This window comes from Entelurus aequoreus, linkage group LG18 (assembly GCF_033978785.1).
Source record: "Entelurus aequoreus isolate RoL-2023_Sb linkage group LG18, RoL_Eaeq_v1.1, whole genome shotgun sequence".
NCBI classification, from domain to species: domain Eukaryota; kingdom Metazoa; phylum Chordata; class Actinopteri; order Syngnathiformes; family Syngnathidae; genus Entelurus; species Entelurus aequoreus.
This window is the reverse complement of record NC_084748.1, coordinates 18,738,971-18,756,226: the sequence shown is the minus strand read 5'-3', so window position 1 is coordinate 18,756,226 and position 17,256 is coordinate 18,738,971. Positions and strand designations below refer to the sequence as shown.

At 38.4% G+C, this 17,256-nt stretch overlaps 1 protein-coding gene across 1 annotated transcript in view; it reads right to left on the bottom strand.

The window, feature by feature from the left end:
• scrn2 (secernin 2) overlaps positions 1-15,424 on the bottom strand; it is a 40,990-nt gene extending 25,566 nt beyond the window's left edge. Inside the window, exons 1-3 of the mRNA XM_062026700.1 lie at positions 15,323-15,424; positions 9,761-9,923; positions 2,439-2,620 (exon numbers count right to left, since the gene is read on the bottom strand). Of these exons, the coding sequence (XP_061882684.1) occupies positions 2,439-2,620; positions 9,761-9,922 (344 nt within the window). The 5' untranslated portion in view covers position 9,923; positions 15,323-15,424. The remainder of the gene's footprint in view (positions 1-2,438; positions 2,621-9,760; positions 9,924-15,322) is intronic.
• Positions 15,425-17,256: the final 1,832 nt, after the last annotated feature.

Sequence of the window (17,256 nt, the reverse complement as noted above, 5' to 3'; positions counted from 1 at the left end):
AGGGATCGAAGGTCACGGGCTTAGCTGCTTACGTGCAGTGATTTCTCCAGATTCTCTGAACCTTTTGATGATATTACGGACCGTAGATTGTGAAATCCCTAAATTCCTTGCAATAGCTGGTTGAGAAAGGTTTTTCTTAAACTGTTCAACAATTTGCTCACGCATTTGTTGACAAAGTGGTGACCCTCGCCCTATCCTTGTTTGTGAATGACTGAGCATTTCATGGAATCTACTTTTATACCCAATCATGGCACCCACCTGTTCCCAATTTTCCTGTTCACCTGTGGGATGTTCCAAATAAGTGTTTGATGAGCATTCCTCAACTTTATCAGTATTTAATGCCACCTTTCCGAACTTCTTTGTCACGTGTTGCTGGCATGAAATTCTAAAGTTAATGATTATTTGCAAAAGAAAAAAAAAGTTGTACTTTGTATGTGCTCTCTCTCTCTCTCTCTCTCTCTCTCTCTCTCTCTCTCTCTCTCTCTCTCTCTCTCTCTCTCTCTCTCTCTCTCTCTCGATACCTGTTTATAATACATTTAAATTTGTAAGGTGAATCAGCTAAGAACAAGTTAAACACTACAAGAAATCTAAAGGTAAACTTTATTTTTGGGTTTGCGCGGCAGGACTTTGTGCTGATAGAAATGTTCCTTTTTTTCCCCCATCAAAGGGCACTCACATTCCCTGGAAGCTGTATCAAGACCTAACTCTGATTAAAACTAAAATTTTAAAAATACTTTTGAAACTTTCTGGGCCTTGCTTCAGACACCCTGAGTCGTCTGCTTCATCTCTAGTGTTGTGGAAACCAGCTAATGGAAGAGCGAATTGTGGAAGACCTGCTGTGAATTACATAGACAACCTTTGTTGGGATACAGGACTTGAGGATGTCAGTGACATCAAATAAGCTATGGTGGACAGAGTGCATTGGAGAGAGCAATCATCTTTGGTTGAAGTGGGAACTCGGCCCAAGTAAAGTCAAGTAAGTGTAAGTATTGTACTTAGTACACAACAGCTGTTTGATTGTAACATGCATCTTACTTGTAGTTTTTATTACCCACATTTGGAGGTGTTGAAATCACCATGAAAAATTGCTGATGGTCTTCTTTAGCATGTATATGCAGGGTTCGAATTTAACCACGACAACTGAGGAAAAAGCCGCGACCGCCCTCGTCATTTGCCTTAAGCCCTAAAAATTGACCAACATTTGCGGCAAGGACATGCTGTGACCGCCCTTGACTTTTTACCTGTTAATGGACGAGGGACGTAACAGTAACCGGTATAATGATAATTTGCGATAAAATTCCAGACGGTTATTAATATCGTCTAATTTTTTAATTACAAAAAAAACGTAATTTATTCATGCATTTTAAGCAACACGAAATCAGGCGCATGCGCACTAGCGTCGTTTGGCTTGAAAATCATGGCGGACTAAGGACACAGACTTTGCTCGGCAGATTTCCCCTCGGAGTAAACAGAGCCAAGCGCTTGGCTTAACGTAATTTTTTCCTCGCTTCCCGCCGCACTGCTGTGTTTGGATGGAGACAGGTGTGGACAATATTGGAGACACTTGTCCCCACACTAAAAGTATACAGTGAAGGAGAAAACTTTGATGTTTTGCAGCAGGCGATGTGTCGTGAACGTTGTCACAACTTGTTTATTAAGTCTTTACTTTGTTGACTGGGATGTTCACTTCTTTATTTAACTGCAAACTGTATCAGTGTCCAAATAACATCAATACTAGCTAAAATGTTTTGTCATCTCATCGAACTGAACGCAGGCTGTGAAGATTGTGTATTCGATTTGGGAGGTGTCACTCCTCTTTATTTTTGTTGGCCAAACTGTTGTACTGAACCAAGAGAAGAACAAAGCTTGTTTATTAGACTCCATCTTCATCAGCCAAACTGCTTTGTGTTTTATTTTAATATCAAAAAGTAAACAATGTTTTTTAGCATCAAGCTAGTCCATTTTGAAATGTGAAGCCTTTCGAGTATTTTCTATCAGGCATACTTGTTGGCATGGAACATTATAACATTGTTTGGAGGCAGTCAGGGTGAGTCTGCTCTGAGTGCTTGAGTGCTTGTTTCTGCAACCGGACGTGCAACAAAAGGTTTCGAATGGTACAATTTGATATTACGTGAATCTGTACTTGATAATAGCCTACAGACAGTAATTGGTCGGTACCAATAAAAGTATCAAAATAGGCACTATTCCCTAAATCTAAAAGTGGCGGTTCAATTGTTGTATGAGAAATGCCGAGTTTGCACTACGTTTTTTTATTTTTTTTATTGCAATGCAAAAGGAAAACACTCTTGCCAATTCAGGAATAGTTTGGTAGAGTGACAATTTTTCAGTTCAACGGGTGCTGGTTCAATTCCACATACCACACTCAAAATGGTCTTGCACAAAATACTACCCTCTCTAGGTGTGTAACAGGAACTTACCTCAACAGATCCATGCCTAACAAAGCCTCTCCAGGAGCAACGTCCTCCCGAGTCCAGACCGCCTCATTCCCAATACACACTCCTTGGTCATTGGCTCCCATTTCAGCCCCCCACATCCACGCTGGTTTACTGAGGACGACAGCATGGGTATGCTCCACCTGAGGGATCTGAATGTAGGTACACTACGAATGAAAAGAAAGCAAAAGGGATTAGTCGTAGAATAATATGATAAACCCAATGCTAATACAGTCTTCTTTCGCATAGTGTGTATATATATATATATATATATATATATATATATATATATATATATATATATATATATATATATATATATATATATATATATATATATATATATATATATATATATATATATATATATATATATATATATATGTGTATATATATATATGTATATATATATATATATATATATATATATATATATATATATATATATATATATATATATATATATATATATATATATATATATATATATATATATATAATAGTAATCGATTCAAAATGTTCAGGAATCAATTTATTTAAAATTCCTTCAGACTCGTTACTTAACATAAGTGGATGTCGACATTGAAATTTACTGTAAACTAACCATTGTGTGCACATTTAGTTTATCCAGATACAACAGGAGAATAGGTGATAGTAAAGAATGTCTGTTTGTTGTCATGGTTTTCCCCCATTTGTACATATTTTTTATCTACAATTTTGTGTTCAAATATATTTTTTATCTAATTTAACAGAGCTTCTGTAATTATTTGGTTGGATGTTTTGACTGCTATAACAACTAAAAAAGCACCCGGAATCTTCCAATTGTAAAGAATTATTTTGAAAAAGTCCTGAATCAAGACGGTGATCTTGATCAGTCCCAAAATCTAATCAGTTTTCCCATCAAAATCCGCCCATAAGTTTTTGAGTTACGTTGCTAGAAAACACATAAACCCCAGCAAATACATAACCTCTTGGCAGAGGTAAATAATGGAAGTATAAATGAAATTAGCATGTCCGTGTGTGTTTGTTTTGTTCATCTGTCACTTCCAGACAAGCTGCTACAGGGTTCACTCTTTGCATCGGTCCGAAAAAGAGTAGGAAGAAGCAGAGTTTTTTAATCCTACCCCTTTTCATATCATAGCAGTTTTGTCCCATTTGTTGTGCTCTGTAACAGAACAGTGAATAAATAAATTGGTAAATAAATTACAAAAGTAATATACAAATGGTAAGTAAACAAATATTAAATACATAAATAACCATTAGACATATAAACATGTACAAATACATAAATAAATACTTACGTAGTTCATTGTTCACCTAGGTGATGAATGAGATTATCTCTTTTTATATACATATATTTTTTCAAAGGTTCAATATGTTTATCATAATTCTTCTTCTTTGTACTTAGTGAACAGTTGTAGTTTGTTTGATTTCCTTCCTTACCCCATTCCATAATTTAATTTGTACCAAAGGTCTTAAATGTTGTACGTGCATAGAAATGTTTTAAATTAGATTTTCCTCTAAGGTTATATTTCTCCTTTTTTGTTGAGAAGAATTGTTGTACATTCTTGGGTAGCAGGTTATAGTTTGCGTTGTACACCATTTTAGCTGTTTGCAAATTAACCAAATCGTTGAATTTCAATCATTGTGATTTAATAAATAAAGTGTTTGTATGTTCTCTATATCCAACATTATGTATTATTCTAATTGATCTTTTTTGTAACACCATTAGTGAATGAAGCGCATATTTGTAGTTGTTTCCCCATATTTCTACACAATAACTCAAATATGGTAACACTAGTGAGCAGTAGGGCTGCAACTAACAACTAATTTGATAATCGATTAATCTGTCGATTATTACTTCGATTAATCGATTAATAGTCGGATAAAAGAGACAAACTACATTTCTATACCTTTCCAGTATTTTATTGAAAAAAACAGCATACTGGCACCATACTGGCACCATACTTACTTTGATTATTGTTTCTCAGCTGTTTGTAAATGTTGCAGTTTATAAAAAAAGGTATATAAAAAAATAAAAAATAAAAAATAAAAAAATAAAAATAAAAAAGTAGTCTCTGCGCATGCGCATAGCATAGATCCAACGAATCGATGACTAAATTAATCGCCAACTATTTTTATAATCGATTTTTTTTTGTTTTTTGTTTTTTTTGTCCTGTCCAGCTTCTCAGGCAAATCATACAGTTCATGTAGATGCCCATATCGGCTGTTCAGATTTACTTTACAAAAGAGAAGTGTAGGATACTTCTCTTGTTGCCTTATTTGTATTTGACTTTATTAAATGTATTTATATTATCATTTGGTGCAGCCGGGCCGGAGCAGGAGGGGATAGAAAGAGAAAAAAAGGAAGACAGAGGGGGAAATTGTGGGCACAAGAGGGGGATAAGACAGAGAGACAAAAACAACAACAGCAAACACAACAATAACAACAACAACAACAATAGAGCAACATCAGCAAATACGATATGTACAAATATGATGGTAAAAGTGATAGCAAAGGAGCAGTTAGCGAAATAAATAATAATACAGAAATGACAATGAGCATTATTACACTACAAATGGAGCGATACAAGTACCAATAGAAATAGCACTATTGATAAAGAACAATACCAAAAATTTACCTCTATTATCAAAAATACAGTTGTTTAAATGCAACAATTTATAATCGATTTTAATCGATTTAATCGATTAGTTGTTGCAGCCCTAGTGAGCAGTAGAGAATATGGAGTGATTTTTGGTGCAGAACATATTTGCTTTATTAATTATTTACGTGTTTCTTGTTACTTTATATTCTATACTTTTTACATGAGATTTTCAATTGATATATTATCATCTATTATTACAATCAAAAAGGTGTTTTATTTTACTCTTTCAATATCTACTCCGTCCATTTGTATTTGTGTTTGACGTTCCCTTTTACTGTTACCGAGAAATAACTGTGATTGGATATATTCCGAACTCGTCCCACCCATCTACAAGATAAAATTAAATATGATAGGATTTTGTTTATGTCAACATGTTCGTGGACACTGGTTTACCAAAGGCTGATGAGAGGGGTGTGTGAGTCGGTCACGGAGCCTGACACTGACAGCAGAGGGACAGAGATAGGGAAGATGACACTAGTGTATCATGTCCCTTTTTCAGCGGATTTCTCCGCTACTGCCTATAATTTTGTAATCTCCACCCTTCATCTCTGAGTGCAGATGATGTATGGGCAAAACCTGACACTTTGCGCTTCATGCAACCAAACTGTAGTAACACACCACTTGACATTCTCGATAAAAGCAACGGCGTTGCAACAATGGGAACAGTAATTAATTAGATTACTCGTTACTGAAAAAAATAACGCTGTTATACACAGACGCCGATCTACATTTCCGCCAGTGGGTGTTCGGCCGGGCGGTAAATCTGACGCTACTTTTTTGAGGATATGTAAATATAAATGTAAATGGGTTATACCTGTAAAGCGCTTTTCTACCTTCAAGGTACTCGAAGCGCTTTGACACTATTTCCACATTCACCCATTCACACACACATTCACACACTGATGGCGGGAGCTGCCATGCAAGGCCCTAACCACGACCCATCAGGAGCAAGGGTGAAGTGTCTTGCTCAAGGACACAACGGACGTGACGAGGTTGGTAGAAGGTGGGGATTGAACCAGGAACCCACAGATTGCTGGCACGGCCACTCTACCAACCGCGCCACGCCGTCCCCAGGTTTAAGGATAACCCCTTAAACCAGGGGTGGGCAATTAATTTTTACCGGGGGCCGCATGAGCAACCCGAGCACTGCTGGAGGGCCACATCGACAATATTTCAATTAAATTTTGCTCAATATTATTTTTGATGTATACCGTAAGATAAATAATAATGATAATAATACTTTCATTTAATCTAACTTAACTTTATACCAAAAGCACTGCTTTGGAAATCATTTGTACCCCTTTCAGAGATCACATTTAGTTCCCCTTAAACATCCTCATGTTGCACAATGAAATGTAAGCATAGGATGAAGTGTGCATTCCTGTAACTTTCTCTAGTAACAGCATTCCATTATTAATATAAATAAATTAACATTAATAATAAATGACAGTAAAATAAGCACACGTATGGCTGAGGAGTCATAGTGTAACTTTGTGTGGTGTTTGAGTTGTCCAACTTTTTGTGTGGCCATAAACGCACCAGTGGTTTAGTGGTATGCGTGTTGGTGACAGATGACAAGTTGGTTTTGGCCTAGTTTGTACGGCAGAAAATTACAAGTTTTTCGAGATAGAAGTTTTTTACTCATGTTTTTGGTGTGGTTATGGCCGAATATAAACAGTTTTGCTCAATAAAGTGATCGATATAATTCCTGGCCTCGAAGCATCTCGATAGACGTTACAATAATTGAACGGTGTTCAATTGAACGGTGTTGACGAACACCGTTAGGGCCGCTTGTTGTCACTGTCACTCAGAGTTGCATTGCAAAATTACACAGAATAAATGTGTTTATTTTGTTTAGAATTCAGATGGGATTTGATTTGGTGCGCGGCATATATTTGCTGTGCGCAGAGGACGCTTGAGCAGTGCGCAATTGCGCAGGCGCGCACCTTAGAGGGAACGTTGCTTGGCAGTCCATGTCTTGTTGAAAACACGGCATTCGTCATCAACTTTTCTCTTTTTAGCGTTTCGGGTGTAAACCGTGCATCACTTGTCGCTGTGCACCTTCACTCACACGTTACACACAGACATATGCCCATAAATAACACTTTTCAAAATAAAAGCAGCACAGTTGTATTGCGCGCACGACATAGATGTTTTTTCAACTTTATTTTGTAATTTGTGATTGCAGCTGTTCACATTCACTCACAATCACGCACGCGCATACGTCCACACGGAAGTAATACAGATAACGCTTTTCAAAACAAAAGCAGCACCGTTGTATTGCACACTCGACATAGATACTTTTTAAAATGTATTTTGTAATTTATGATTGGCCTCATGCGGGCCGGACAGGGACGCACAAAGGGCCGGATGTGGCCCGCGGGCCGCAGAATGCCCAGGTCCGCTTTAAACAAATAATTATTTAGCCCAAGCCTCGTTTCAGCCACATTAAACCATCGTTTAAGGTCCCCCTCCTCGGACATTTTTTTACACGGGTAAGTGTGCCGTGTATTTCTTGAATCTCCGGCTCTTAGCTTTGTATGGACTCATTGATTGTTTACAAACTGAGTTCGGAGAGGAAGTGACGCCAGAAAGACCTCGCCCCACACAGGAAGTGACGTCAGAAAGAACGTGCCGCAGCCAGCTTCATAATAAAGAGGTTTCGTAACTCGCAGCTAACCACTGGAAATATGGAGGCGAGTCATCCAGACATGCACGTGTTCCTCCTCCCGTCTGTTGTGCAGACGCTTGTGGAAATCACACATGAATACCTTAAGAGAAAGCGATTGCAGCTATTTCGGATACAACACTTCTCAGACGGCAAGAGAACTTTCGAATTTCGAGGTCAGCTGTGATTCTACTTACCGTAAAACTTTGTCCATTTGTCGAAGGAGAGTCAACAAGAATGCGGGCACCCGTGGATGTGATAAAAAAGGTAGCGTGTGCCTTGTATTACCTGGCCGTCGAGGGAAGACTACGGAAAACGGCGAATGCTTTTAGACTGGCAAAGCAGACTGTATCAGTTATTGTCCGCCATGTATGTCGCGGACTCAACGTCTAGGTCCGAAAGTATATAATGTCACCAAAAACAAATGAACAATGAAGGTGAAGGCAAAAGAGTGAGGAGTGTCCTGACCAGATATCTAGATCCCGAGACTGATTGTTGTAAAATGTTCTTTGTCACAGTGTTTACTTTCACATGTCCAATAAAGATTTGATTAATTTATGATGGCTCAGGTGTGATTCACTGCAATAGGACCCCACAGCACATCATCGTCTCTTCCAATGCCATAAATAGCTGGCAACGAGCCGGCCATTAAAATTATTTTTTCAGAAAAAACATCTTTTTGTGAAGGTTTGTAGGTGCAGCAGGACTCTTCCTTGCACACACTCGGAGTTACTTCTTCACAGTTAAAGGCACATTGCCGCAAAATCAAAACATTTTGCCAACCACTTCTTAGTTCATCAGATGAGACTAGAGTTTAGAATAGTGTCCCGAGTGTCAGGCTTGTCCCTGACAGTTTGGTCATGTTTTAGTTTTTCCTCTGTGTCTGTCTTTATTTCCTGTCAGCGCTCTTATTTTGTCTTTATTTCCTGCTTGTATCCCTGAGTGCTTTTTACCCTCAGCTGTGGCTGATTGGCACCTGGCCACACCTGGTGTCAATCAGCCAGCTACTATTTAGTCCTGCTTTGCCCTCCAGTCAGGGCTGGAGTATTGTCATTATGATTGTCAATGTCATTAATACTTGTCGTTGTAGCTGTGTCTACTTCTGTTCACTCTGCTCATGTCATAGTTCCTTCGTGTCACAGTAAGTGTTTTTGTTTCTTGTCCACAGTTAGCCTTTGTGCTAGTTTTTGTTCATAGCCAAGTTTGTTCTCCGCCTTGTGCGCGCCTTTTGTTTGTACCCTTTTGTTTGTTCTTGTTTTAGTGTTAATTTAAATCATGTTTTCCTGCACCAAGCCTGCCGTTTCTGCATCTTGGGGTTTGTCACCTACACACTCTGACACCGAGTTGGGTAATACAACCAAGAACAGCATCTTCGTTCTTTGAGTCTTATCTTAGGCATTTTGTCGTAATTGACTAAAAATGGCGGACTAGCGCAAGGCAGTTTGGGTAGTTTTTCCCATATATGGATAATCCCCTGATAATGTTCCCAATGGTGATGTCACCAATTGTGCACATTGCAAACAAACTGTTTGGAGGAAGTATAAAGGAACGCAATATTGTTTTATAAATATCTCCTCAATGCCTTCATGCTTTGATTTCAAATTATGCAGATCCAAATGTACGACAGCAGGTACCAAGAGGTAAGAAAGCTTGGTTTTGCATGATAAGGCCCCTTTAAGAGTTTGAAAAGAATATTTGGAAAATATTGTGTTAAAAAATGACTACTATACAATATTATTATTAAGGTAAATAAAAAAGTATAGCATAATTCAACCACTTCATTAAAATACTTTTTCACATCCTAGGTAATTCCTTTAAGTTAGAACTGGGCTTCTAAGTGCTGCAACCCCCAAATATTTATTATTATTAAAATGTTTATTAATAATAAAAGAGCAAACATTTTCAATTATTAGTTATTGTAACAAAGGTATTGAAATAAGGTACTGTTTATTTTTACGTGAACCAGTTTTTACCTCTAGCAAGGTGCCTGGCGTGTGGGACGCTGCAGGATAGTGGACAACCTCCTGCACCTCATCCCGAGGACGGTCAGAGTTCTTGCCAAAAATGACTTGGTCGTCACGGGAGCCAGGTGGCAAGGAAACAAAGCAGTCACATGACATAGGATCCCCCGCCATCCTAAAAATAAAAAAATAGAAAAGACCTCAAAATTATATATAATGCGTGTAATATGATGCCAAATTAAAGGCCTACTGAAATGATTTTTTTTTATTTAAACGGGGATAGCAGATCTATTCTATGTGTCATACTTGATCATTTCGCGATATTGCCATATTTTTGCTGAAAGGATTTAGTATAGAACAACGACGATAAAGATCGCAACTTTTGGTATCTGATAAAAAAAGGCTTGCTCCTACCGGAAGTAGCGTGACGTAGTCAATTGAACATATACGCAAAGTTCCCTATTGTTTACAATGATGGCCGCCAGAAGTGAGAGAGATTCGGACCGAGAAAGCGACGATTTCCCCATTAATTTCAGCGAGGATGAAAGATTTGTAAATGAGGAAAGTGCAAGTGAAGGACAAGTGGGGAGTGGAAGATGCTGTGAGAGCCGGGGGTGACCTGATATTCAGCTGGAAATGACTACAACAGTAAATAAACAAAAGACATATATATACTCTATTAGCCACAACACAACCAGGCTTATATTTAATATGCCACAAATTAATCCCGCATAAAAACACCTAGGTGTTTGTTATGCTAGCTCCTAGCTCCGAGCTACTAGCTACTAGCTCGAGCTAGTTATAGCTCGAGCGGGTAATATGGACGGGATCCCGTATATATAACCCGCCAATACAATTCAAACACCTGCACAACACACACACTCACTCAGCCCAAACAACCGTTCACCTAACCCAAGGTTCATAAAGCTTATATATTTAATCAAAGTTACGTACATGACACGCACGTACGGGTAAGCAATCAAATGTTTGGAAGCGCGCGGGTGGGACCTGATATCCAGCTGGGAATGACTACAACAGTAAATAAACACAAGACATATATATACTCTATTAGCCACAACACAACCAGGCTTATATTTAATATTTGTTCACCACTTTGTGAACAAATGTGGGAGCAAATTGTCGAACAGTTTAAGAACAACATTTCTCAACTGCAAAGAATTTTGAGATTTCACCATCTACGGTCCGTAATATCATAAAAAGGTTCAGAGAATCTGGAGAAATCACTGCACGTAACCAGCAATGGCTGTGACCTTCGATCCCTCAGGCGGTACTGCATCAAAAACCGACATCAGTGTGTAAAGGATATCACCACATGGGCTCAGGAACACTTCAGAAAACCACTGTCAGTAACTACAGTCCGTCGCTACATCTTTAAGTGCAAGTTAAAACTGTACTATGCAAAGTGAAAGCCATTTCTCAACAACACCCAGAAACGCTGCCGCCTTCGCCAGGCCCGAGCTCATCTAAATTGGACTGATGCAAAGTGGAAAAGTGTTCTGTGGTCTGACGAGTCCACATTTCAAATTGTTTTTGGAAACTGTGGACGTCGTGTCCTTCGGACCAAAGAGGAAAAGAACCATCCGGACTGTTATAGGCGCAAAGTTCAAAAGCCGGTATCTGTGATGGTACGGAGGTGTATTTGTGCGCAAGACAAAGGTAACTTACACATTTTTGAAGGCACCATTAATGTCGAAAGGTACATACAGGTTTTGGAGCAACATATGTTGGCATCCAAGCAACGTCTTTTTCATGGGCGCCCCTGCTTATTTTTGCAAGACAATGCCAAGCCACGCGTGGCTTTGTAGTAAAAGAGTGCGGGTACTAGACTGGCCTGCCTGTAGTCCAGACCTGTCTCTCATTGAAAATGTGTGGCGCATTATGAAGCACAAAATACGACAACGGAGACCCCGGACTGTTGAACATCTTAAGCTGTACATCAAGCAAGAATGGGAAAGAATTCCAACTGAAAAGCTTCAAAAATTGGTCTCCTCGGTTCCCAAACTTTTACTGAGTGTTGTTAAAAGGAAAGGCCATGCAACACAGTGGTAAAAATGCCCCTGTGCCAACTTTTCTGCAATGTGTTGCTGCCATTAAATTCTAAGTTTATTGATTATTTGCAAAAAAAACAAAAAGTTTCTCAGTTCGAACATTACATATCTTGTCTTTGCAGTCTATTCAATTGAATATAAGTTGAAAAGAATTTGCAAATCATTGTATTCCGTTTTTATTTACGAATTACACAACAGGCCAACTTCACTGGTTTTGTATATGTTTCATTAGCTACTGTCCTTAGTGAGGAATTGACTACCGGCGTTGCCAGATGTAAGGTATTTCACGCTTTGCATGATGTAGAAGCAGTGTTTTTCAACCACTGTGCCGCGGCCCACTAGTGTACCGTGAGATATTGTCTGGTGTACGTGGGAGATTATGTCATTTCACTGAATTGGGCTAAAAATATTTTTTGCAATCCAGTAATTATAATCCGCAAATAATGTGCCGTTGTTGAGTGTCTGTGCTGTCTAGTAACCGTGTAATACCCTTCCATATCAGTAGGTGGCAGCAGGTAGCTAATTGCTTTGTAGATGTTGGGAACATGGTTTGTCGTGATCACAATATGCAGACGACAGTGGGAGGCAGCGTGCAGGTAAAAAGGTATTGAATGCTTAAACCAAAAATAAACAAAAGGCGAGTGCCGCTAAGAAAAGGCTTTGAAGCTTAGGGATGGCTATGCAAAACGAAACTAAAACTGAACTGGCTACAAAGTAAACAAAAACAGAATGCTGGACGACAGCAAAGACTTACAGCGTGTGGAACAGCAGACGGCGTCCACAAAGTACATCCGTACATGACATGACAATCAACAACAAAATAGGAGCGCAAGACAATAACTAAAACACTACACATAGGAAAACACCAAAAAAAATCAAAATAAGTCATGGCGTAATGTGACAGGTCGTGACAGTACACCTACTTTGAGACGGGCTATAGTGATGCATGATTGGTTATGGTTTGAATTTATATCCAACAATTGCGAGAACAACTTTTTACTGTCATTGGGCCCTATTCAGCAATAAGTTCCTAACTTTTCCTCTTATTTTTCTTCCTTAGTGATTTCCTAAGAGGAGTCCATTCAAATTCATGACGTGTTCTTAAACGGCCAAATTGTTCCCACCTGCTGTTCTTAAGTTGCTGAATGCCAAATGGTTAGCGCGTGTGTGTCTATCATAATTTGCATACAAACACGCCCTTATTTACCCAATATGCATATGTAAACACCCTTAATTCCGTAATTAGGTAAACGCCCTTAATTCCCCATAAAAGGGCACAATTCCGGCGGAAAAGCCGAACATCAAACACACGGAGAAAACACAAACAGATTACAGAAATGTAATTCGTATTATCCCGCGGGGGAAATACATAATGTCAAAATGTACGTTTAAGAAAGGGGGGACTGTTAAGGTAGCCCCGAAGCGGAAGAAAAACTGGTCGAGTTCAGAAATGGACGTTCTACTGCAGGAAGTGGAGAAAAACAATGTAGTGATCCTCAGCAGTGCAAACTAGGGGTTTAAGGACACATATAAAGCTAAGATCTTGGGCACTATAACCGATGCAGTAAACATGGTGTCAAACGGCGAGGTCCGCAGAGTTGTGTGCGTGTGTGTGTGTGCGTGTGTGTGTGCGTGCGTGCGTGCGCGTGTGCACACAGTATTTTGAAATGTCTATATATTGCTAATTTTGCTATATGTCTGTCTGTCTTATCTATATATATACATATATATATATATATATATATATATATATATATATATATTATATATACATATATATATATATATATATATATATATATATATATATATATATACATATATATATATATCTTTTTCTATATATATATATATATATATATATATATATATATATATATATATATATATATATATATATATTAATCTATCTAAGATATTAATTTAACATTAAACAATAGAAGTAAGGGAACTTGTCACACTTAAGAACAAATAGGCCACCCTAAGAGTGCTCTAGAACAGTGGTTCTCAAATGGGGGTACGCGTACCCCTGGGGGTACTTGAAGGTATGCCAAGGGGTACGTGAGATTTTTTTAAAATGTCTGTCAAAAAGAACTGTGAAAAGAAATGCAACAATGCAATATTCAGTGTTGACAGCTAGATTTTTTGTGGACATGTTCCATAAATATTGATGTTAAAGATTTATTTTTTTGTGAAAAAATGTTTAGAATTAAGTTCATGAATCCAGATGGATCTCTATTACAATCCCCAAAGAGGGCACTTTAAGTTGATGATTACTTCTATGTGTAGAAATCTTTATTCATAATTGAATCACTTGTTTATTTTTCAACAAGTTTTTAGTTATTTGTATATCTTTTTTTCCAAATAGTTCAAGAAAGACCACAACAAATGAGCAATATTTTGCACTATTATACAATTTAATAAATCAGAAACTGATGACATAGTGCTGTATTTTATGTTCACAGGGGGGTACATCACTGAAAAAAGGTTGAGAACCACTGCTCTAGAACACTCGTAGATTTTGTTCTTACCTACGAACAAATCCCAGCTAAGAAAACATTGGTGAATACAAAAATCTCCTTAAAAACTTCATAAGTGGGCCTAAGAACAAAATTTGTTCTTAAGAACGGTGGCTGAATGCGGCCCAATATCGGCTGCGGAGTTTCATTTTTTATGTTTTCTGCAAGTGGTGTGCCTCGGGATTTTTTCAATGAAAAAAATATGCCTTGGCTCAAAAAAAGGTTGAAAAACACCGGTAGAAGCGATATATATTTTTTAAATCCCTTAATTTGAGCTTTAATACATGTCTGTCAGCAAACCTGCACTGTGCATTGCCTTTTTACAGCCAAGTGGGGGTGCCATACTGCCGGTGTCATCTTCTCTAAACCCTGATGAGTTTATTTCATGGGGAAACTGCATTATAATCTACACTATACACGGTCTGCGCTGCATTCGTCATGTTTTACTGCGGCAGATGGTCCTGACAAACGTCAACTTTGATGTGTTCAATGAGTTTTATTAGAATACATCATATGTAAGCTTCTGGTACGATAACGTGTCTTTTTTCATCTGGCAACACCTGCTAGTGAATCCTGCTAGCCTTGCTAATTCGAATGTGTTTTCCACATTAAGTGTATAGTAGAAGACTCTAGAAGAACGCAGACATTGTCTTTCGCACACGGAACGAATCGGGATTAGGGGCCAGCCTCGTTGACTTTATTGGAGGTAATCTGCACAAATCCGACGTCTTGTCGCATTTGCGTCAACGAGACGCTTTTAAAGTCGTCAATAAACGACCAAAATAAGAGTTTATGTCCGAAATATTACCGATTAATGTTGAAGACAAACACTCTCCGTTTCCTCGTATTTATGGAGCTGTAACTCTGTAGCCTATACCCTCATGTCATTTCGCCATTTTTTTTTGTCCGAGTGATACATCGCCAACGAGTGTGTAAACTATCGCGACTGGCTACAGCAAATGAACATTATTACATAAAACAGTTACCTTTACGTTATTGTGAGCGAGCGCTGACAGCCAGCTGGGAGAGGGCAGGTTGGAAACACGTGAGTCACGTGACCTCGAAATCCTGACACTGTGTGTCCAAAGTGCGGCCCGGTGGCCATTTGCGGCCCGCAGCTAATTGTTTACCGGCCCGCCACACATTCTGGAAATACTATTGTAAAAATAAAAAAGAACATTAAAAAAAGTGGAATGAGGTGAAATCTAACGAGAAAAAGTTGCAATGTTGACACAAAAGCTCCCATGCAGGCTGTTTTTTTTTCTTTTGTCTTTCTTCATTTTTCTTTTTTTGCCATTGCTCCAAAAAAAAAAAAAAAGACAAAATATCCATGTTATAATTAATTAATTTCAGGGCTCCAATTACTTCAAATATTTCACTTTAAAAGCCTACTGAAATGATTTTTTTTTATTTAAACGGGAATAGCAGATCCATTCTATGTGTCATACTTGATCATTTCGCGATATTGCCATATTTTTGCTGAAAGGATTTAGTAGAGAAAATTGACGATAAAGTTCGCAACTTTTGCTCGCTGATAAAAAAAGCCTTGCCTGTACCGGAAGTAGCGTGACGTCACAGGAGCTAGTATTCCTCACAATTCCCCGTTGTTTACAATGGAGCGAGAGATTCGGAGCGACAAGGCGACGATTACCCCCATTAATTTGAGCGAGGATGAAAGATTCGTAGATGAGGAACGTTACAGTGAAGGACTCGAGAGGCAGTGATGGACGTATCTTTTTTCGCTCTGACCGTAACTTAGGTACAAGCTGGCTCATTGGATTCCACACTCTCTCCTTTTTCTATTGTGGATCACGGATTTGTATTTTAAACCCCCTCGGATACTATATCCTCTTGAAAATGAGAGTCGAGCACGCGAAATGGACATTTAAAGTGACTTTTATCTCCGCGACGAAGGACTTCTCCGTGGGTTTGGCGGCAAGCATCGGCTAGGCGTAGTAAGTAGTCCTTGTTGTGTTGCTGTAAGTATTGTACTTAGCCGCTAATACACCGATCGATCCCACCTACAACGTTCTTCTTTGCAGCCTCCATTGTTCATTAAACAAATTGCAAAAGATTCACCAACACAGATGTCCAGAATACTGTGAAATTTTGTCGAAGAAAACCAGAGGTTTTTGTATCGGGTCGATGGGGTACAACCACTTCCGTGGATTTTGTGACGTCACGCGCATAAATCATATCCAAAGGAGTTTTTCAACCGGAAGTGGGGCGGGAATTTTAAAATTGCACTTTATAAGTTAACCCGGCCGTATTGGCATGTGTTGCAATGTTAAGATTTCATCATTGATATATAAACTATCAGACTGTGTGGTCGGTAGTAGTGGGTTTCAGTAGGCCTTTAAAATGTTTTATGTGGTAAATATTGCATATATTGTGTAGTAGCCATATAAAAACATCAAAGTTTTCTTTGACAAAAGTGCATAAAACAAACAAAATAATAGTTCCACCATAAAATCAACAGATATATCTGAAGTTGATCTCGTAACTTAAGTGTTGAAAGTAAAAGAAAAAACTAATAAAAATGTATCACTTTATGAGTGGGGCACCTTTTGGATCCCAAATATATTTAGTGATTTTTTATTTATCTTTTCACTGCGATTACTCAAAGATATGAAATAATTAAAATCAATGGTGTCCTGCATTATTGATCTTTTAGGGCTCTAATTACTAAATACTGCATATTTCAGTTTTACTATTGTTGAACTGCTTCCGGTTCCGGTTCACCGTGCGTGACTGCTCGCCGTCTGTTCGCTGTTGCGAAAAAGGCTAAGTATCGCTCTATCTGTGTGCTTTTAATTGTTCTACAGCTTTCTTTATCACTTCTCAAACATATTTAGTGGTACTATTTAACTTGCAAATCACCCGATCTCTGTCCCACCACCCTTTCCTCAGCTAGCTAGCT